At 43.5% G+C, this 23,095-nt stretch overlaps 1 protein-coding gene across 2 annotated transcripts in view; it reads left to right on the forward strand.

Annotated features, from left to right (window-relative positions):
- The window catches only part of Trpm1 (transient receptor potential cation channel subfamily M member 1), a 99,617-nt gene extending 80,584 nt beyond the window's left edge, over window positions 1-19,033 (forward strand). For both annotated transcript variants that reach the window (XM_075953299.1, XM_075953300.1), the window contains exons 24-27: window positions 423-567; window positions 2,002-2,204; window positions 2,833-2,965; window positions 17,857-19,033. In XM_075953299.1, the coding sequence (XP_075809414.1) occupies window positions 423-567; window positions 2,002-2,204; window positions 2,833-2,965; window positions 17,857-19,033 (1,658 nt within the window). The remainder of the gene's footprint in view (window positions 1-422; window positions 568-2,001; window positions 2,205-2,832; window positions 2,966-17,856) is intronic.
- Window positions 19,034-23,095: the final 4,062 nt, after the last annotated feature.

Raw genomic sequence — 23,095 nt, forward strand, 5'->3', positions numbered from 1 at the left:
AGCTGTAATTCTAGCACTGTGGTCAGAGGATCTCAAGTTTGTAAGACTGTGTCAAACTAAGTAGGGCTGGAGATGGCTCAGTGGGTAAAGTGCTTGCTGTGCAAGCATGAGGACCTGAGTTCGAGTCCCCAGAACCCATATGAAAGAGCAAGGCACAGTCACACATACTGGACAGGAAGATCTCTGGGGCTTGCTGGCTCTAGCGGAGCCAGTATAGCAAACTGCAGGTTCAGAGAGAGACCTTGCGTCAAAAATAATGTGGAGAGCATTTGGCCTCTACATACAGATGCACAGATGTGCATCCACAGACACATATGTATCCATCCCAAAAGAAAAAGATTATTTAAAACACATATAATAGATGTTTATCCTTTTTGTTACATAAACAAAACAAGCCCCCCCCCAACAAACTTTTCTTTCAGCTCCTTGTGGTGAAAACCTCTATGACGAGGAAGGCAAGCGGCTCCCTCCTTGCATCCCTGGTGCCTGGCTCACACCTGCCCTCATGGCCTGTTATCTCCTGGTGGCCAACATCCTGCTGGTCAACCTCCTGATTGCTGTTTTCAAGTAAGGATCATGACGGAGGCCTCATGGCCGCTGCTCATTGCTCTAAGGGCTCCAGCTCAGGGTCAGAAAGTCATGGTGATACCTACAGTACGTTCAGAGAACTTTACTAAAACTTTTAAAGGGATAGGATTTTGCTCAATGTAGTCATAAATCAATTGTCAGCACTTGACTGTATGAACTTTGAATCTTGGCTAGTATTTTAACACTGAAGCACGCATTCTAAACTAATGGAGATAATTTCTTATGCAGACGTCTCCTGAGCAACAGAAGATTTGAGAAACTTGTGCTTTTCATTTTATTCATTTTCACTACCGAAGACAAAAATACTAACTTCACATGATTATTTTATATATAAAATATTAAATCTTATCATTCAGAGCAGTAGAGTTTTTTTACTAAATTTAGTAAATAAATTACTAAATAAAGTTTTTTTTTTATAAAACTGCCCATTTGACATGCATTGATTTTGTTGACAACACTTTAAAGATGTTGAAAAATTATTTTACAATCTAAGATGGGTTTTGAAAATAGAATCAAGGGCATCAAGGAGAGCAAAGTCATCCTTGACCATTCAACAAGTTCAAAAACAGCTTAGGCGGGGCTGGAGAGAAGGCTCAGTGGTTAAGAGTGCTGACTGTTCTTCCAGAGGACCTGGGTTCAATTCCCAGCACCCACATGGCAGCTCACAACTGTCTAAAGATCCAGTTGCAGGGGATCTGACACCTTCACACCAATGCACATAAAATAAAGTTAAATAAACCATAAAAAAATTAAAAAAAAAACAAACCAGCTTAGGCTACATGAGACCCTGTCTCAAAAACCAGAACACAAGAACAAAACATCTTCGAACTTGAGAAATATGAAGAAAAACTCTCCCTAGAATTGTAAAGTCATACCATGTAACAAGACAAGGCTCTGGCTGAAGCTTGAGAAAGGAGAAAACCAAGGTCTCTAGACAATAATGGGTTTTCTTAAAGCTCCAGTGCTAACAATCACACACTGACTGACTCCTGCTGGAAGCTAAAATATGACAAAGATTGCATTGCCCACATCCAAAATAGTGCACCCTCAGATAAGCTCAATTATTAATCAGCTGCTCATCTACACAGTAAAAAGTAGGTCATCTAGTCATTTGAATTGAAAGTTTAACTCTTCAAAGTACCTTTAAAACATAAAATATCACACTGAGCATATTAATCCGCAGTTTGGTGTGCATTTTCAAGAAAACAGTGTAAACCAAAATTCAACATATTTGATATGTCTTTGAGCGTGGATAATCCACACTGATGAATAAGGCTAAAAAAAAAATCAGATGATCAAGGAATCTGCCTCAGTGAGATTGCACTAAGTCCATCTCAGGATGTCATTTAAACCCAAGGAACAGAAAGCCCTGAAATGACAATAAGAACTAACTGAAACTGTCTTCGTTTAAAGCAATACCTTCTTTGAAGTCAAGTCAATATCCAATCAAGTGTGGAAGTTCCAGCGATACCAACTGATCATGACATTTCACGACAGGCCAGTCCTTCCTCCACCCATGATCATTTTGAGCCACTTCTATATCATCATTATGCGTCTCAGTGGTCGCTGCAGAAAGAAGAGAGAAGGGGAGCAGGAGGAGCGGGACCGTGGGCTGAGTACGTTGGGGATTCTTCGTTTTTACTTGCGGGATAATTTTTTTAAGAAGGTACTAAATAGACATTTCCATCGCAGCCTCATCAAAATACCGAGGCGTGTGAAAACCACGGCAGTCCAGCCGCTGGGTGTTTTAGAAAGTTTCTTGTTTTCTGGGTATACAGTGAGCCTTGCTCACTTACATTGTAAATGGTGTTGGTAAAAAGCCAACTCATGGAGACCAGAATCTTAAAGTTCGCAAAAGTCTTTCTTCTATTTCCACTTCCGTATGCTTGAAGACCCCTTTAAATGTATGAATGTGCTCCGTCTAAAGAGGGTAAGGAAAGAAAAGCTTGGCTTCTTATGCAATTAAGTGCAAACTGTTTTCTGGGAAACCTTTCGCTTTCCAGACAGATGCAATTCACTTTTGTTTTTCATTAAAACATGATCCATTTTGCTCCGATAGCATTTGGAACACTGAGACAGACTTTCTTTTGGGGGAACCGTGGAGGGAACAGCTACTTGAAGTAATCAGGAAAATGCCTACTCGTGGGGTCGAATTAAAGCTTAATCAAAGTCTGGCTATAAAATGCTAAAGCGATTCTTCTAAAAAGCAGTGCTCACGTGCCCCCACACTTCTCCCCCACACAGAGCTGTTCCTCAGTGACGAGGAGCTGAAGAAACTGCACGAGTTTGAGGAGCAGTGCGTGCAGGAGCACTTCCGGGAAAAGGAGGATGAGCAGCAGTCATCCAGCGACGAGCGCATCCGGGTCACCTGCGAGAGGTGCGCCAGACTCTGCACCCCACGCTTCGCGGGGTGTTCATTTCAAATCACTGCTTGGGTTTTTGGCTAAGATCGCTTATAGTTGCTCACTGTTCTCCCGCGTTTTAAAAAGTCACCTTCCCTACCTCTGCAATAGTGATGCAAATTGATTATGGGAAATAATATTTATTTTAAACAATCATGAAAAAACATACTTCCTAAAGTGGAGTGTTTACCTCAAATCCTATATCAGCTATAGGAGGCCACCATAAAATCCCTGCCTTTAGCGTGCGGTTCCCTTTGCCAAGCCAGGAGGCCCACTGGGGACTGAGATCCCCACCCTGCATATATGCATAGTTTCTTGCTGCTGCAGGGAAGCCCAGGAGAAAAGGCTCTCATCTCTGGAATAACACGAAGTGTGAGATCTTGCAGGGCTGGAGTAAGGGGTGAGTGTCTGTTTCCCTTAATCTCCCCAATTAGTCAGGATCTGTCCGGTAGACAGAGAAATATGATACTGGTTAGCCATGCATGCATGGATGGATGGATGGATGGATGGATGGATGGATGGATGGATGGACAAATGGATAAATGGATGGACAGATGAACAGATGGACAGGGAAGTGGGTGAGTGGGTGAGTGGATGGGTGGATGAATGGATGGATGAATGGATAGATGGACAGACGAACAGATGGACAGACAAGAGGATGGGTAGATGGATGGATAAGCACATAAATCAACAAATGGCTCAATGAAGGATGGTCAGGGAGGAACACAAAGCTAGGAGTGTGCCAGTCTGATGTATTTCTATACCCTAAACTGGGAACAAGTAGCCAGGGAATAAGGGAATAAGAAAGGATATACATGTTTTTGAAATCAGAATTGTTGGGACCCATTATTTCTTAGGGAAAGCAATGTTAGCTTGTTCAAATCTTGCTAGCATGTTGTTCCTGAGAATGTCACTAACTGGGTAGAAACAGACGCGGGAAACATGCCTAAGCAAGGTCTGGCCCATCCTGTATCTTCGAGCACTTAGGAGTAGTTTTCTGATACAGATACCAGCATATACTGAGAAACACAAACATGATAGCATTTAAAAGGGGGTCTTCAGTCAGCCTTGACCAGCGAAGCCCAAAGACTACTGCAGAACTCAGACACATCACCAAGCCTCTCTGCCGCATGCACGGCCTTAGATTCTGCCCCAGCCAAAACGACTAGATATGCCTCTGACATCTGGTCCCCAGCCCCTCCTGGCCGCAGTCACCTTGTAATCAACTGAGCCAGACCAGCTAAATTCAAAGGTTACCTGTACCAACATTTAGCCTTAATGAAGGACATTTTAAAAAAGACTTCAAAACACTCAATTGATGGCTTTACAGTAGTTATTAAGCTTCTAAAACATAGAAATTCCTTCTTCATAATGTAGTGAAAAATTTCCAGTTAGGAGTCAGACCTTGACTTGAATGTTGCTCTAGTCAGTCATTCACAATGGAAATTGTGTTTGGTTTTGGTTTTGCCTCTCTCTCTCTCTTCTCCCTTTCCCTAGCATTGTTTGGATTTTTATCATTCTTGGACCAGTGATTCACGAATGTAGTTATCAGGGCACTACCAAATCGAGGTTTTCTCTTGGGGCTGTGCACACATAATAGGAATGAAAGTGTGCAGGGCAACACACACACTATTTCCTGTTTTCTTGACTGAGGCCCCCCGCAGGAGACGGGAACACATTCCTGCCCCTCTACTTCCTTTGGCTGCTCTTTGCCAAGGATGACTCACAGGTGAATGCTCTAGGCAAGAGGAGGAGCTTTCTTCCCAAGGACCAGACCACCAGAGGAACAGGTGCCGTGCAGGCACTTGCTGTACCTAATTTTGGGTACTTGTGGTTACTTTCAAAACAGATGTTTGTGTGTTTGGAAATTTCTGCTGATTCTTCCATCCCTTCAATCGATTCAGTCAGTTCATTTCTGCACAGTATTTCATTCATTTGACTACTGATTGCTCTTTCTCTCAATGGTATCTGTTTCAGCCATCAGTGCAGGGTCAGGTCTGGTTTGAAGAGACAGGCCTCAGACCTTCTCTCACCACTCTGTTACCCAAGCACCTTTGCAAACACAAACTGGGGAGTCTCATCACTATCTGTCTCCCTGATGTGCACATCAGTCATTCCCTTCCACCAAGGGTCCCAAGCATGTCAACCCTCGTTCCTACAACTCAACCTAGCCCTTCCCCCCAATGCTTGGGAATGAACACTAAGTTCTAATACTGATTTTTGTTATCAAATGTCAATATTTTGTAACACCCAATGTTTAGTCCCTCAGTAAGAGATTTACAGTATGACTCACTGTTAGATAACACAGCCCTGGGTTGCAGCAAAGGGTTCAACCCAAAGCTCCACCGACATGCCCACGGGCTCTCATAGCTCTCTTAAATATAGACGACCTCTCCTGGACTCCAGGTTCTATAAATGACACCACCATTCAGCCGCTTCAACAGAAACTGAATGTCACTGTGGTTCGTGTTCCTTACCTTATCTTCTTTGACTTCTTCAGAGCACCTTGTCCTTTCTGACGCAGGAGTTCTGCCCATGCCAGCCCCTCTACCTGGTCTACCCACACCCACCTTCCTTATTCATTCTTTGAACCTCTGCTCAAATACCATTGACATGTGAAAAAGCTCCCTGGCCACCAAACACATGTAACTGGGTCAAAACCATTGAACCCTAAGATGGATGCAGTCAGCATGTCTGGATTTTGTCAGCCAAGATAATACCATAAGGTATAAATAGAGCTTTATGAATGAGTAACTAAAAATCATTCATACTTCACTACAAATCTCTAATCTCTTCTCAACCCTTGTGGAATCTGAGGCAGGTGATAGGACTCAGCTATGCTCCCTCCTACTTCAGATGTCTATGGTTTTGATGGGCCAAACCTGTCCTGGCAGATGCTGATCTCCATGGTCTTCTATGCTGGAGCTTTTTGAAAATTCTCATAGACTTGGGCATGAATCTTGTTATATAGCCTTTACTCATTTTATGTCTTCTAATCACTTCAAAACATACAGGACATAATGCAGCTCATAGAGTATACAGTTAGATACAGTTGATCCTGTCCTAAAGAAACTGTTGATCTTAAATAGTCCAGTCCTTTAACAACAGGTTCTGATTCTTCCCTGTCCCTGTTTAGAGGTTTTCTGTCAGATTTATGTATTTGAGTTAAGGTTTTCGGTTTCCTGATGACTTGGTGATTCCTATTAAGAATGGCAAAGGCAAAGGACCATAGGACACACAACTCTGAGACATTTGATATTAGCATAATGGCATATGCCCGAGAACTAAGGCAGAAGGATCATTAAAGTCATTCTGAGGTTCGTAATGAATTCTAAAGAAGCCTTAAATGTGTATCAAAATAAGAAGAACAGGAAGAGAAAGAGGAGGATGGAGGGGAGGAGGAGAATGAAGGGAAGAGAGGAGGAAAGGATGGGGAGGAGGAGCGAGTGCTTATTGTTAGTAATACCAAAACAAGGGTTAATGTTGGTAGGCATTGCCTCTTTCCTCAGATTGCAACAGTGGACAACCAAGAACTGGGGCCAGTAGGCTACATAGTAATAGCCACCAGCAAGACCAAGTCAGAGCTTGTCAACCTGAACATTTCATTCTCATCATATGCATTAGTTAAATGTCTTGTTACTGTGATAAAACGCCCACAAAAGCAACTTAAAGAAAGAGGACTTTACTTAGGCTCATAGTCTGAGGCTCATCGTGGTGGGAGGCATGGCGACAGGAGCATGAAGCTGCTAGTCTCCCTGGGCCCTCGGTGCCAGTCTCCCTGGAAACTGAGAGAGACAAAAGCTGGTGTTCAGCTCACCGCTTTTTTTCTCCATTATTCAGTGTGAGACCTCAGCCCATAAATGGTGCCACCCACAATCAGGGTGGGTCTTCCTAGCTCAGTTAGTCCTCTCTGGAAACACCTTATAGACACACAGGGGTGTGTCTCCTAGTTGACTCAAATCCAGTTGAACTAAAATGAGATGATCACTTCCTACTTAATGACTAGCTGAAAATGTGTATGGTTGGTAACTGCAGCATCAACATCTCCCCGAAGCCTTCTGCAAGTCTAGTGTTGAGCGCATGGTTCTCTTGATGTCCACATCTTTACAATGGTTCCACAGGGCCAACTGGGTTGGAAAGAGTCTTTTCTGAGGAAAACTTTGTCAGTGATTTAACTTCTGTTTTTCAAAATCAAGAATTACCTGGTCTACAAGAGCTAGTCACAGGACAGGCTCCAAAACTACAGAGAAACCCTGTCTTGAAAAAAAAAAAAGAATTATGTTATCACCAGGCAGTGGTGGCATACACCTTTAATCCTAGATCTCAGGAGACAGAGACAGGCAGATCTCTGTGAGTTCAAGGCCAGACTGCTCTACAGAGTTAGTGCCAAGACAGGCTCCAAAGCTACATAGAGAAACCCTGTTTCAAAAATAAAAGAAAAAAGAGGAAAAAAGAAAGAAAGGAAAGGAAAAAAGAATTACGTTTTCCACCATGGTTACCCTGTTCATGTGGCTTCAAGGAAGTGTAGCACCAAAATTTAATGTCTGAGTACAACAAATACGTTAGTCTCTGTTTCAGAATATGTGATATATTTCTTCTTCCTTTCCTTTCAAAATTATATTCTGCTGCCATTTATATTATTTTGTTTTGTTTGTCTTGCTATGTAGCCCATCCTGACCTCAAATTCAATATCCTCCTGCCTCAGTCTTCCAGTACAGTACTTATATAAGTTTTATTATGTCTAATATCTCAAACATACAGACTGGAGTTCATGAGCTACACATTTTGAGTGCAATTGGCCCTGTAGCTAAAGAGCCTTAGGCCTGGGCTAGCCAAAGCTGTATCTATAGATTCTGCTCGGGTGGGTATTCTTGTCACGTTCATGAATTGGACTAAGTCTTGGGTCTCCTGTAGGCTTGACAGGAAGTCAACAATCCATGGCATTGAGATATAATTGGCTTCTTTTTCTCATGTGATAAGGAAGAGAAGGTGTTGATAATAGAGACCTCAGCAAAGAGGCAAGATGGTAGCAAGAAGAGGAGTTGAGAGATCAGTCTTAGAAAGATGTAGAGAGCATAAGACAAAACACACAGTAGTGAGAAAGACATTTAGGACCAATCATATCTGAATGCTTTCATATTAAAAGTTAATGGGAATCAAGGCTGCTTGAGCAGAGAAAGGAATGGATTAAATGTTGGAGCCTTATTGGCTCCTTAAGTGGCATTCTTATTCCTCATCTGACTTGTAACCTGTTTTAGTTACAGTTTCTATTGCTGTGATAAAGCACTATGACCAAAAACAAGTTGGGAGGAGGAGTTTATTGGGCTTACATATCCTGGGTGATATTAATGAGAGCCAAGACAGGAACTCAGGGCAGAAATCTGGAAGCAGGAATTGAGACAGAAGCCATCAAGGAACACTGCTGATTCAATCAGCAAGTGCTTTTTATATCATTTAAAACCTTTTGCCCAGTGGCAGCACTGCCCCCAGTGAAGCGGGACCACCCACGTTAATCATTAATCTAGAAAATGCACAGCAGACTTCCTGTAAGCGAATCTTATCAATCATATGAGGCATTTTCTCCCTTGAGAATCACTCTTCCCAATGATTACAGCTTTTGCCAAGTTGACATAAAACTAACCAACACAAAGTCAACTCAGAGCGAGATACAAACATTAGGCCAACAGATAAAAAAATATCAACTTCATTAGCAATGGAATTATACTGGGTGGTGAGGCTCAGGGCTTGTTAAATATACTCCTAGTTTAGGCCTGCCAGCTCAGCCACTGGCAGTAGTAATTATCACAGCCCCTGCTCATGGTCATCAATCCCACCACACTTCTGTAGGACCAAGACAAAAAGAAAACCACTTTCCTTGCAGGCAGCTGACTTTCAAAGAGAGAAAGTAAAGTGTACGGGTGGTCTATATTCCAATCCACAACCCACAGCCCCCAACCTGAAAATCATTCCTCCTCCAGAAGAAATAAAGACCATAAGAGTGGCTGGAGGCGCTAATGTAAAGACTGAGAACATAGAAGGGAAAAACCCAGCACTCAGGGCCACCCACGTCAGTGCTACCGTGGTCATGAATCCAGTAGGGGTGATTCTAGGTGCACACGTTGACTTTTAGGGAAAATATACACAGAAGGGCGATAGCATGGGATTGTGTTGCAGAGTAATAAAGATGCAGCCGTGAGACAGCATGGCATTGTACTGGGACATGTCAGTGTGACTCCCGTGACTTTCATCAGCGACATCCTTCTTAGTTTGGATTTCTATTGCTGGGAGAAAACGCCTGACAAGAAAGCAGGTTGAAGAGGAAAGGGATTATGTGGCTCACACTTCAATACTGCTCTTCATCATAAAAGGAAATGAGGACTGGAACTCAAACAGGGCAGGAACCAGAGGCAGGAGCTGATGCAGAGGCCATGGAGGGATGCTGCAGATTGGCTTGCTCTCCACGGTTTGGTCAGCCTGCTTTCTAACAGAACCCAGGACCACCAGCCCTGGGTGGCACCGACCATAATCAGTCTAATGAATCAAACTAATTAAGAAAATGCCCTAAGCTGGATCTTATGAAGGCATTTTCTCAACCAAGGCTCCCTCCTTTCAGATGACTCTAGCTTATGTCAAGTTGACATAAGGCTAGCCCAGCACTCACCCAATAGCCCCAACATAAGGATGCATGGGGCTTGGAGATTGAAGAGACTCTACTACTATCCACAACCAACCAGCTGGGACAGTGCTAGTGCCACCAGGGGCAGCATAAACACATTTGAGTGTCTCCAGGCACTATTTCTCTTTGCCAGGCTCTATGGCCCTAGTGATGCTAGACAAAGGGTGAGAACCTAGGACTGTGGAAGAGATAATCCAGGATGTCAATGGGCTTCACTTAGCAGCTGACTACAGGCTCTGGCCCAAGTAGAAAGTGCTAGAAGATGCTAGTGATTTTGATGCTTAGAATTCTAGAAACCGAGGAACAGCAATGGTGGTGTATAAATGAGGGACACAGAACTAGCGTCCCAGAAAGCTTAATATTCTTATAGTAACCGCTCTGTGTACTGTTGACTACAAAGAATGAGAAAGATGGGAGACTTAAGGCTTGAGTTTTATTCTATCATTATTAGTCCTTGTTCAGTCTTTCACGTATAAAAGCTCTGCAAGTCAGGGCAAGGCACTACCCTGGGTGTTCTCCCTATAATTACTAACCTTAAAGACAGTCTATGTAAGGAAGTAACTGGAAATTAAAATGCCTAATGTAAAATTTAGAGTGGGTTAGATAACTTTATGATCTATGGATCTGGAATAAAATTATAGAGTAGGAATAGTCTTAGAACTCAAGTAGAGAATACCACGGGATCTTGAAACCTGGGTTTATACAAGAATGAACTGGACCTAACTCCACTAACATCACGTTTTGATGTGAATACTTAACTCTGTTATTATGGGAATGTTCTGTGTAATTTATGAGGTACCGTGCAGGTAAAAAAGGACTGTTCCATCTGAAAAGGTGGCTGTGCAAAAAAATATGTTTGAAGAACTGGCTCGGAGTTGAGTCCCACATGTCTAGGTCCTTTCCTTCAAAAGAGACACACAGAATCTCACCATGCGGAGATGAAGGTAAGACTTACGTGAACAGAACGGCACCTTTCACAGGCCGTCCCACAGGAATTACTACAAAAGTTCCACATACTGTCCAGAAGTTAACCACGCTGTTAGATATATCATTGTTTTAAAGTGATATGGAAGCGCTGGCTTCAATTTCTTTAACAAAAAGTGTCACTCTAGTTTAAGTTTTATGGATATTACACTAAAACCAAAATACCCATTTAGTAAGCAGTGTAGAGGCCCATGGAGATGTAGAGGAGGCTAGCAACGACACCCAATTCCACACAGTCACATTCTTTGACACTCACATAGCACCCGCCGTTCATGGGGAAACCTTCACATATACAGTTTCAGTAACTCTTCCAACATGGCTGTGTTACAGTTACTCAATACAACTGTTGTTCTACAAGGGACTCTTGGTGACAGATGCATAGTAAAGGGAATTAGAGGAATAACTCCATCCCCAGTTCTTACAGGTTTCCCAAAGTTGGTGTGGGATTAAACAGAAACACCCTTGGGTTTTTTCATAAAAAAATAAAAATAAAAAAATAGAGAGAGAGAGAAACCTCAACTAAGTAAACAAAAAGAGTATGTAATGTCAGCTATTAATCTGAAACTTTGGGGATGATGGTGGCATTTAGGGTGCACCCTCTTAACAGAAGAACCCAAAGTCAATCTATTCTAACCTCTGAGTTAGACAAAGAAATATGAAGGGGTATGGGACACTGGGATTACTAATTAAAATCTAAATCGATTAAGCAAATTTGTTTCTGGCCTCCTCAATGTCTTTAGGAAGAGGAAGGGTGAAAGAAGTGATGTTGGAAATTAAGTGGAGTGAAAAATTCTGCTCAAAGGCAAGGGCCTGATGCATGTGGGCCCAGAAAGTTTATAGACTTCATTTGTGTAAATTGACTTTCATATAATAGAGGGTGAAGGCTAGCCCTCAGGAATTTTCTGTTGCTCTGCCAGTTGAAAAGCCCTATATTTAGCATTCGGGAGTCAGAGGCAGGTGGATCTTTGTGAGTTAGAGGCCAGCCTGGTCTACAAAGTGAGTTCCAGGACAGCCAGATCTGTTACACAGTGTTGAGAATCATGGTCCCTTCAATAGAACCATAAAAATAAATGGTTTGCATGATTCTTCTTGAAAGGGGAGAAATATAACTATTCTTATTTGTAAATAACATGGTTATCTCTGAGTTTACTGATTAATCAAACTTCACCGAGTGCCTATCAAAGAATAGAGGTTTTTCATGTTAGCAGCTAAGCACATTGAAAGATGTCAAGTATGCCAGGCAGTGGTGGCACATACCTTTAATCTCAGCACTTGCAAGGCAGAGGCAGGCATATCTTTGTGAATTCAAGTCTAGCCTGGCCTACAGAGTGAGTTCCAGAACAGCCAAGGACACAGAGATACTCCATCTCAAACAAACAAACAAACAAACAGACAGACAGACAAACAACAAACAAACAGTAAATCCTAGGTAGTCTATCATTAATATGTGGAATCACTCTGTGTAGATGCCAAGATTAGTAAGAAGTCACAAAGCATGACTAGAAAAGAAGATAGTTCATTGTGGTGCTCGGAATGAAACTGGCTCATTTATTTGAATGATTGATCCCAGTTGGTAGAACTATTTAGGAAGGACTAAGAGGTGTGTCCTTGTTGGAGCAGGTGTTATCACTGGGTGTGGATTGTGAGATTCAAAAAAGTTCCTGAGATTCCGTGTGTGTGTGTGTGTGTGTGTGTGTGTGTGTGCTCCCTTTCTGCTTTGTGGCTGTGTACCAAAATGTAAGCTCATTCCTTCAGTCTACCATCCCGGACTCTGACCCTCTGAAACCATAAGCCACATTGAACACTCTACTTCATAAATTGCTTTGGTAATAGTGTTTTATCACAGCAATAGAAAAATAATTAAGCCAGAGGCTGGAACAGAGAGTGGAATATTGATGTGACCTATGTTTTTGGAGGAACGTAGAAGACTTTGGGACTTTGAACTACAAAAGCAGAGCATAGTGGACCTTCCTTGTAGGAACTCAGAAAACAGTAGTGTTGAGAGCCTGGAAACCATGGAGGCCTAGTTCAAGAGGTTTCAAAGAACAGCATCAGCAACTGGGCTAGAGACCGTTGTTATGATATTTTGGCAATGAAGAATGTGCCTGCTTTCTGCCATTGTCCCAAGAATCAATGGACTAATTTGCTTGGCAGAAGAGATTCAGGATTAATATTGACTTTGGCATGGGGTTATTAATAATCACTCTTAAGCAAATCTGTAGTTACAAAAAGAGCAAGTGGGACAAAAAGGAATACAAATGTATATTAAAAGAAAAGGAGGAGAAGCACCAGGAAATTTAATGTTGTAGCTAAGGCTTGAGCAGAAAGAAGTGAGAAGATTAGAGAGAGGTATGATCAGAGATGAAGTAAAGGGAGGGGTGCCCTCAGGGCAAGACCCCACATAGCTAAGCTTCCAAATTCTTAAAAGGAATTTTCTGCTCCTAAAAAGCATTAGCAAATATTATTCAGGGGTCCTAGGTTCATCCCAAGTTAGTAGTCAGGTTTAGCAGAGTCATGTGTGGATCTGGCTTTAGAATTACGAGGGATACACAAATAAAGCTGTTTGGAATCTTCTATCCGTGGTCAAGGTGAGCCACTGAGGCCAAGGGTGTGGCAGGGGAATCTGTGCACAGGGCACCGAGAGGCCATTGCATGCAGCTGTAGAAGTGAAACCTGGAATGTGTTAGCGACACCAGGATGTTGGAGAGGCCAGAGATGGGGAAGACCTACCTGTCAAGGAGAGCTGCAACCAGGGAGTGGATCCAGCCCAAGAGAGACTGTAGTGATATTTCATTTATATTTTAATAAATAAAGCTTGCCTAAAGTTCAGAGAGCAAAACAGTCCATCACTGGCTCTACCTCCACCTCAGTCCAAAATGGCGGTCCTACCTCCAGGAATCTCAGAATGAGATGGTGTCTGACAACTGTCTTCTCCCTTTTTATAATCCTCTCTAGGGCTGGGATTAAAGGCATGCACCACTGGGTTTAAAGCCATGCACTGCCCAGTTTCTATGGCAACTACTGTGGCCACTGGGATTAAAGGTGTACGTCATTGCTGACTGGTCTGGAAGGCTGACCAGTGTGACTGTTTTACTTTCCCAATCTCCGGGCAAGCTTCAATTATTAAAATACAAGTGAAATGCCACTCCAAGAGAGAAGTGTGTTGTAGGCACAAAGCTGGGGTAGGGAGAACCATCTAAGCCCTTTGGCATCAGACACTGAGCTATAGGAGTTGAAGTTCGCCCTCCAGGTCTTAGTCTTGCTTTAGCCCAGTATTTCCTCAATAGTTCTCCATTCCTCCCTTTTGAAATGGTTATGTATAAATATGCCATCGCATGTTGAAGGTGTATAACCTGCTCTTTGATTTTTCAGGGAGCTACAATTCATAGATTGGTTTGTGTCTCAAGAGAGGCTTTGGACTTTGAAACTGTTGAGACTGTAAGAGTATGAAGTCATTTAAAGTAGAACTAAATGCATTTTACATTAAGTATATCAACCAGCCAGTTGGGGTCAGGGAGTGAAATGTGTGCTTTGAATGAGAATGACCCCCCATAGACCCATTTATTTGACTACTTTGTCCCCACTTGGTGGAATTATTTAAGAAGGATGAGGAGGTGAGACCTCGCTGGAGGTGTGTCACTGTGGGTGACCTTTGTGGTTTCAAAAGCCCATGCTGTTCCCAATGCACTCTCTCTCTCTCTCTCTCTCTCTCTCTCTCTCTCTCTCTCTCTCCCTCCCTCCCTCCCTCCCTCTCTCTCTCTCTCTCTCTCTCTCTCTCTCTCTCTCTCTCTCTCTCTCTCCCTCATGGTTGTGAATGTGATCTTTATTCAGCTGTTCTTTTGCTCCCCCATCACGGTCTCTAACCCTCTGAAACTATAAGCCAAATGACACACTCTCTCTTTAGTTACCATGATCAATTATCACAGCAATCGAAAAGTAATTAAGACATTCATACTTTGCTACTTTCATTAACCATTTCAAAAGTAAACGAACTCAGTCCATTTCCCCTTCTTTTATCCATATATCCTGCAACATTTCTGGGTGGAGAAAAGAAAAAAAGCAAACAAAAAGAACCCCACCGCAGGTCAACCTCCTTTATTCCTGCACAGTGATCAAAAATTGGCTTTCTCCAAGTGGCAACAGTTTTCGGGTTCTAACCAAGGGTCTGGCAGTTTCTCTTGGCCTCTGTTGGATGATGTAACATTTCTTCTTCACCTTCAGGAAACAGCCTTAGAGAAGGGAGATGTAAGAGACCAAAATGGGGTCTCTCCCAGAGGCCAGGACCAGAGATCACGCAGTGGGACGGGAGGGTTAGAGAGGCAAGCAGAGTACAAGGAGAGCAAAGAAACAATGACTTTGACATTGGGGGTTCCTTTTTCATGTGTGAGTGGCTGGCAAACTGCACTCTGAGTTGGTTAATACGGAGAAGCAGAAAATTATAGAATATATCAGAGGAAAGATGTCTCTATGTATACCAGTTTACTTCTCTTTAAATACACGCACAGCTGCATTAGCTTTTTCTGGGATGCTTGTTGGAGGATTTCAAGTTTGACTACTGCAGAGGCATTGTGGTTTAAATACAAAAGGAATCATTGGAGGTAATAGATTGAGGAGAGCAAGGAGTATATTTAACAGTGAGTTGCAAGTGTCCTTCAAAAGTAATGGGAAGTATTCGGCACTATTCTTCTGCACATCCCTGCAGGGCAAGAGCAGCGAGAACCCTCAGGACTGGACTGGCTGAGGGAGGGAGGCTATACCATAAGGCAGTCCCAGGTCTTCTTGTCCATGCAAATTTGGTCCTGCTTAGCAGCAAGCTCCCAGGAAGCCAGCCCCTCCCTCCTCAAATGATGTAACTAATCAAGGGGCACATAAATAGTTCTCTGTCCAAGAGAAGAGTTAAGAACAGACACCAGGATCCTGCCAAGCAGCAGAGTGAAGCTGTCAATGAGGGCACAGAAGAGCAGCACTGACCAAAGCCACTCTAGGCAAATGCCAGGCAAGCTTGCTAGCGCATCGGCAGGTTGTGCGTGGCACACCGGATGTCCAGCGTGAGCAGAGGCGGTAGTGCAAGGAAGAGCACCAGCGTCACCCAGATGAAAAAGGAAGCAAGAAGGAAGGGCAGACTCTCACAGTGTGGGAATGAGAAAAGCCAGCAGAACAGAGAGGAGCTTTTTGTGATCTGTAGAAAGGACACCAGGGACTTAGAACCAGGCTGCACTGCCAGCCATGTTATTATAGAAACCACACATCTTCTTTTAAGAAAGTTGGGGAAAAAAAATCAAAGCCTGGTGGCACTGCATCAAGGTGTTTGCCATCACCTAGGGAGGAACCTGCCTGGACAAGCCACTGCAGGACTCTGGAGCCAGAACTCCCGACTCATCCCTGGAACAAATTCCATTTTTAGAAGGTCGTCCAAAATGCTGGGCATTCCTCACTGCCTCCTAGAGTTATATGTCATGAACCTATCCACACTGCACATATTGAAATGTAAGATGAGGTTTATTCTAGCAGGTTTCAGTTCAAGCAGCATTACAGTTTCATGTGCTGTTGCTTGGTGATTGATGAGATTTTTAAAAAATTATCTATTTTTTAAAAATTTATAATTTGCTATTATCTTTTCTTGTGGATTCTCACTCACCAAGAGTATATTGTTAAATACAAATACTAATCTAACATGCAGACAATTTAATGTGCCATTGTCCTTCAAATAAATTATATGGTAATCTGCATCTAATTATTACAATTTATTTTTAAGTCCCTTGAACTTCCAATAAAATTATATACTTATTTATTTTGTTATAACCCATTTGTCATTGACAGTCATAGCTAAAATCAGTAGTAACTACTAGTACATTCGGCCTTGCGGATCTGTGGATTCTGCATCTGTGCATCCGTCCTCAGACTGAAACTAGATTGGCAGGCAAGCTAGCTCAATGGGTAAAAGAACTTGTCCCAGGCCATCTGAGTTTGAGCTCTGAGACCCACAGGGTGGAAGCAGAAAACCAGTTCTGCAAGTTGTCCTTTGGTCTCCACACATGCGCTGTGGCACATTCACGTTCATTCTCCCCTGCTCCACGGCATAGGCACAGAAGCGTGCGCGCGTGCACACACCACACTAAAAACACTAAATAAATAGAGTAAGCTTTAAAAGTAAAATCTTTAAAATTCCCTCTATACTGAACACGTGCCAGCTTTTATTTTTGTCATTGTCGCCTACATAATACGATGGAGCCAATCTTTACAGAGCATTTACATTACATTAGGCGTTATAGACCATCCCGAGCTGACTTAAAGTGTGTGGGAAGATGTGTGCAGATTATATGCAGTTACTGTGCCAAGGGACTTGAGCCTCTGATGGACTCTGATACCCGTGAGGGTCCTGGGAGCAGTCTCTGGCAGCTACAGAGGTTGTACTGTATTTGTAGAAGCGGCTTAAAAGAGGAGTGCTTTATATTTGCTCACAGTTTGGGGTATGGTCCATCGTGGCAGGGAGGCATGGCAGCTGGCTTGTGCTGTAGGGGTGGGAACCCGCTCACATCTGATTGGTCACGAAGCAGAGAAAAGCGGAAGCCTGCATGGCTCCTTTGTGTACTGCTGTAGAGGCGGTCTCCTTTGCTTTTCGTTTAGTGGGAACCCCATGGGATGGTGCTGCCCACGGCAAGTCTTCCCCCTCAATGAACCCTCTCTGAAAATGCCCTCACAGGCGCTCCAAACTCAGGAAGGCTCTGGGTTCTTGGCCAGCAGCATCTTTCTTCATTCCTAAGGCAGTGTGAGGAACCAGCTGCGAGGCAATGGCAGAAGCAAACGTTGTGTGCGCAATGTTCATTAGCTCTGACCCCTGAAGAGTTACATTTTTCCGTGGATCAACTTCCTTTCTGTAAAATGGGGATGGCAGTAACCAGTGCTTACCTGGCAGGGCAGTGCTGGGGCCTGAATATACCTAGACCAGCACCAAGTAGACTTATTAGTACGCACACACTCCTCTAACAGAATACTTGGCAATATGGCAAGCACTACATGCTAACTGATATTCCCTAATGCTTGTCATAATTTGAGTGAGAGCTTGTATTAGGGGCAGGCAACATGCTCAAGCAAGGCTGGTAATCAAAGAAAGCCTGGAGGTTCAAACAGCGACAACAGTATCTCTATTGTTTTCAATATTTAATTAATCTCAATTTAATAAACGTATCCCTTTGTGTTTGCCAGAGTTGAAAATATGTCAATGAGGTTGGAGGAAATCAATGAAAGAGAAAACTTTATGAAAACGTCTCTGCAAACTGTGGACCTTCGGCTCTCTCAGTTGGAGGAGCTGTCTGGCAGGATGGTGAACGCTCTGGAGAACCTGGCGGGCATAGACAGGTCTGACCTGATCCAGGCCAGGTCGCGAGCGTCCTCAGAATGCGAGGCCACCTACCTGCTGCGGCAGGGCAGCATCAACAGCGCGGATGGTTACAGCTTGTACCGCTACCATTTCAACGGCGAGGAGCTTCTGTTTGAGGAGCCTGCCCTCTCCTCGCCAGGGACAGCCTTCCGGAAAAAAACTTGCTCCTTCCGGGTGAAGGAAGAGGATGCAAAGTTGCACCTGGACCAGACCAGCAGCCAGCACCACACTCCGGGTCCCAGCCCACCCGCCACGCCAGGCCGCAGCAAGCTTGCCCAGGATGGTCCCACGAGCGCAGAGCCCAGACCAGGACCGGATCCTGCCATCTCCGCGGGCGAGCTCGACCAGCAGACTGACCTCAAGAGCGAGGAAGCTACACCGGATCTGAATGCAGTGAGTGTTGCAGGCACTCAGCTGACCGTCAAAAGCACCGTTTCCCACCAACTGCGGGAGAGCAAACTCGCGCGCTATTACCCAGGAGACCCCAACGCCTTCAAAACAATGAAGTCCAGAAGCTTTGTCTATTCTGAGGGCAGAAAGCTGGTCCGGGGACTTAGCAACTGGGGTGCCGAGTACAGTTCAATCATGGACCAAGCATGGAACTTCCACTCGGCAGAATGGAAATGCCAAGTTCAAAGGATCACCCGCTCGCGCAGCACAGACATCCCATACATCGTGTCGGAAGCAGCGGTGCAAGATGAGTTTGAAGATGAGCGAAGCGATTCTCTCCTGGCTCCTCAGATCTCCCGTTCCGCCCTCACTGTTGCTGTTGACAGGACTGAGAAGGAAAACTTACTGTCTGTGAAGCCTCACCAAACTGTAGGGTTCCCCTGCCTGCGGTCAAGAAGTTTGCATGGTCATCCTAGGAGTGCGGAACCCACTCCTAGCAAATTAGACAGGGCGGGACATGCTAGCAGCGCCAGCAACTTAGCAGTCGCGTCCCTTGCTCCGAAGGGACAAAATGCTAAGCAAGAGAAAAGAAACACAGAAACTGAATGCTAATCTATTTTGCTTCTTTGATTAAAACCACAACAAAAACAAAACAAAAGAACACACTCACAACCAGAACCATGAACGGATGCCATCTTGGCCATCCAAAGCATTATCTATGCCTGGTAATGCTTTCATTTTAAAACGATGAAAATTTAAACTTAAATTGTAATGAACTTACAGCCGCGTCTTGTTAAGCAAGGTTTTGTAAACGATGTTGTGATACTGCCAGGTTGGGCCTGTAGCCCAGTAGGTAGAGGACTTGCTTACCCAGTTCACCCAAATCCTGTAATCCCAGCTCCCGCACCACTTGAACTGCGTGTAGTGGTGTAACACCTGCACAGTTGTGATCCCAGAATCCAGGGAGGTGGGGGCACGAGGATCAGAAAGTCACAGTCATCCTTGGTTACACAGCAAGTTCAAGGTCAGCGTGGGCTACCCAAGACACTAGGCCAGTGAAGCTAGTTAGTTAGTCACTGTCAAGACTGCAAGAGCTCTTCATTCTGAGAGCCACCTGCAACCTGACAAAGGCCTTAAGGTACTGGGTAAGTGACACTTCATGAGTAAGTGACACAAGAAAATTAAAGAAATAGTAGAAAAATAGTGTGGAAAAAGGAAGAGAAGAATAAAACAATTAGTAGAAATGAGAAGTAGCCACACGCTTCATGTGTTTTTATGACGAGTTTTGTTGGTTTTATGTTTTAAAATTATACAAAGGGGGAAATTGCAGAACTCTGTTAAATTTCACGTTCTAATAATATAGGCTGACTGAAGTTTGTGAATACAAGGTTACCTCAGTAACAAAACCCAAACCACTGCATCTTTCTCTAGGAACGGCTGTGCAAAGCTGTAGATAAAACCTAAGGGCTAGTGGCTCAACAACCAGAGACGGCTCAAGGCCAAGAACACAGAGTGCTGTGCTCCACTGTGTTGTTCATACAAAACAAAGGGCTGGGCTATCAAAAAACGCCCCACTTTCATTTGGGACTAAAGGTTTGGATTTTTTATCCGGGACACATAGACCCCTGAGCAGGTGGAATGTAGCATGCTCTGAGAACAAAGAAAAGGTTGGGGTTTTAAAACCGAATATGTCAAACACGCTATCACAAATGAAGGTTCACTGGCATTTCCAGCGATGGCTGAGTACCTGATGGAGGTAGAGCCTGTGTAAAGCTAGTCTCAATGGGATATCTGCAGTTCCTTCAGTGGGCCCTCCGCTTTATGTCACTGAAGTGTGACAGAACTACCTCCATTTTGTACAATGGTTCCTCACCAAGTCAACACCTACCATAACACCAGGACCTTGTGCAGGAGTTGGGGAGGGACGGAGTACCATCTAGGAATGTCACCACTCAACTATACACAAAGAATAAAGAGGACTTCCCTGGCTTTAATGGAAGTTAGTTAGTTCCCAGTACCTCTTCTAAGGGCTCAAAGAAGTCTCCAGCACACACAGAGAGCCAGTCTCCTGCCTAGAATCACTGATGGGTCTCACAGAAGCCAAGGCTTTCATAGAAAGAACCATTGGTTAGAAGACCCAAGATCTAAGAAGTAATGGCAGTAGTAAGGGGCCATAACAGATGAAAACAGGAGATGATGATTTAAAGAGGAGGGAAAGGGAGATGAACAAGTCAGTTGCCTTCTCTGAGTTCCAGTGGGGAGAGAGAGAATGAGGGAGACACATAAAGGCAGGCAGACACAGACAGAAGCACAGAGCATCGGAGAGGAGTCTGTGGTCTGTTCTCCACTAGAAGCTCACCTCGGGAGTGCCAATGAAGTGAGCCAATGTGATGAACAGGAATGAGACCGAACCCCGTTTTCTTAAAACAAGACTGAGATTTTAATAGATAGAATCCCTGAACTGGGATGAACTTTTCAAAAAGGTCTGAACCACCACTACGGAGGTGGGTGGGTTTTTGAAATTTAATACATAGCATTCATTCAGAAAACAAAACTATTACTTGTTTTCATATTGTCATGTGGAACCTATTTAATTATTCCTGCTATGTGTGTGTATGTGAATCCATGTTTCCTAAAATGATCCCCAAAGGATAGCTATTGACAACCACAATGATTAGGTCAATCAAAAAATTTAAGTCCTTTTTGCTGATTGCCAGATCAAGAGTGGGCTTGTGCCTCTGAAAAGCCTCTTGGTGCCCAAGCTCAGGGGGACAGCGTTTTTAAAGGCGAAACCCACAAAGACCACAATTTACATCAAAGTTAGATAAGGATCAGAGTGCCTTGACCTGTCCATCCTGGCAGAGCATTGGAACTATTCTAGACATTAACCTGACAATTATTCTTTGCTTATTTCTTTTCTAGTTATTTTAGTTTACTTTAATTAGTTTGGTTAACACATCTGGACCGTGGTCAAGGTCATGGAAATCTCAAATGTGTTGCAAGGCAGACATGGCCATTGGGCAGCTGGGTAGAGTGCTGAGCACTGTCTACGCGAACATAAAATGCTGTCAGAACAAGATGGTGCCAACTTAGTCACTTTGCTTCCCCCACTTCGTTTTCTCTCATTCCTAAACATTTCCTTTTGATAACAAAAACTTTAAAAAAAACATTCCTTTTTTTGAGATTAATATAATTACATTCTTTTCCTTATTTTGGTTGTTACACACACACACACACACACACACACACACACACACACACCACTTGCTGATAGTTCTCCTACCTTGCTCAGGTGTGAGACATGTGTCCCATCCCTGTAAGTCTCTCTAAGAATGATAGTACTTACTAAGTGTCACCTAAAAGCAACTTTAGATGCCATGGTTTTTGGTGAATATTTGTTTAAAAGATAGAAATGAATAGCTTGAAATCTGAGAACCTGAGGCAACCCAGATATTCTTAAGAGTTTTGTTATGTAGCTTAAATCGTACCATGTAGCTATTTATGTACTTATCTACATAGTACAACTCAGGTACTGAGAGTTTTATCTAAGTCCTGGACCCAACTATTTGATATGGCATTGTTACTGTTCCTATTGTCATCACATTGTCTAAATATAGGGAACCAACTATTAGGGACAAATAATCAATGTAATCAAATATATAGCACCATCTAGTACATCCAAATAAAACACTGCATATGTTGAACTGTGTTGGTGAATCCATACAGAGTCCACAAATTCTCTTTCTGTGCTATATAAATATAAAACAAAATATAATATGGCTTTTATACTTATATCACCCCAAATTCCGAGACATCACATTCAAGTTATAATATGGTATTTGGTAGATATTAAATGTGGCAAGCAGAGCCGGTAAGCTGTGAGGCACTCGGCAATCAGGATGTCCACAGGAGATGTGCCTTTAGAATATGCTCAGTTAATTCACACACACATTCCTTCCAACGCCATGCTATTATGGAAGTCTCGTATAAACGGACATCTTATAGAGCAGGGAGCAGTGGTGCAGGAGATGCAGGAAACCGTGGTGCAGGAGATGCTGCAGACTTCTGCTGGGGAATCCTCTCCAGTGAGGACAATGGGGGAGCAAGCTCTACTAGCACCCATGTGGAAGTCCTTCAGCTGTGGCAGGCAGGGAGGTTCACACTGTTGGAAGATCCAGAAGGGCCTCGAGAGATTTGGACAGAGGCTAGCCTTGATAGGCGAGCATGTGTGAACTCAGTCATGGGCACCAGAAACAGAATCACACTGTAGTCAGTCTCAAAGTCCCTTTGCTGCTGGGAATCAATGCTGAGGCTTGAGGTGCCTTGTCCCTAGACTATGACAGTGGGATTCTGGTGTAGTTTCCAAAGTTCCAGTTTTTTGTATTGTTCCAAAGGGCACTACCTTTGTGCTATCTGGGCCCACAACTTAGGGTTGATTTGCTAACATATCAGAACCATTTTGGAATTGGTTGTTAACAGTCTACCATAGGTGTGGTTCGCATAGGAGCTGCCTGATGGCTGACTCCTATCTTGCAGGCTTTACATTATTCCAAGTCATACAAGATGGCTTTACTTATGTTCTTAACATATTAAGCTTGGTTTCAAACTCTGTCCTATGGGAATTAGGAACTCAGAGGATCAAAAGACCACACAATGACATCTCTTCTTTGACAT

Source organism: Microtus pennsylvanicus, chromosome 18 (genome assembly GCF_037038515.1).
Source record: "Microtus pennsylvanicus isolate mMicPen1 chromosome 18, mMicPen1.hap1, whole genome shotgun sequence".
In the NCBI taxonomy this organism is placed as follows: domain Eukaryota; kingdom Metazoa; phylum Chordata; class Mammalia; order Rodentia; family Cricetidae; genus Microtus; species Microtus pennsylvanicus.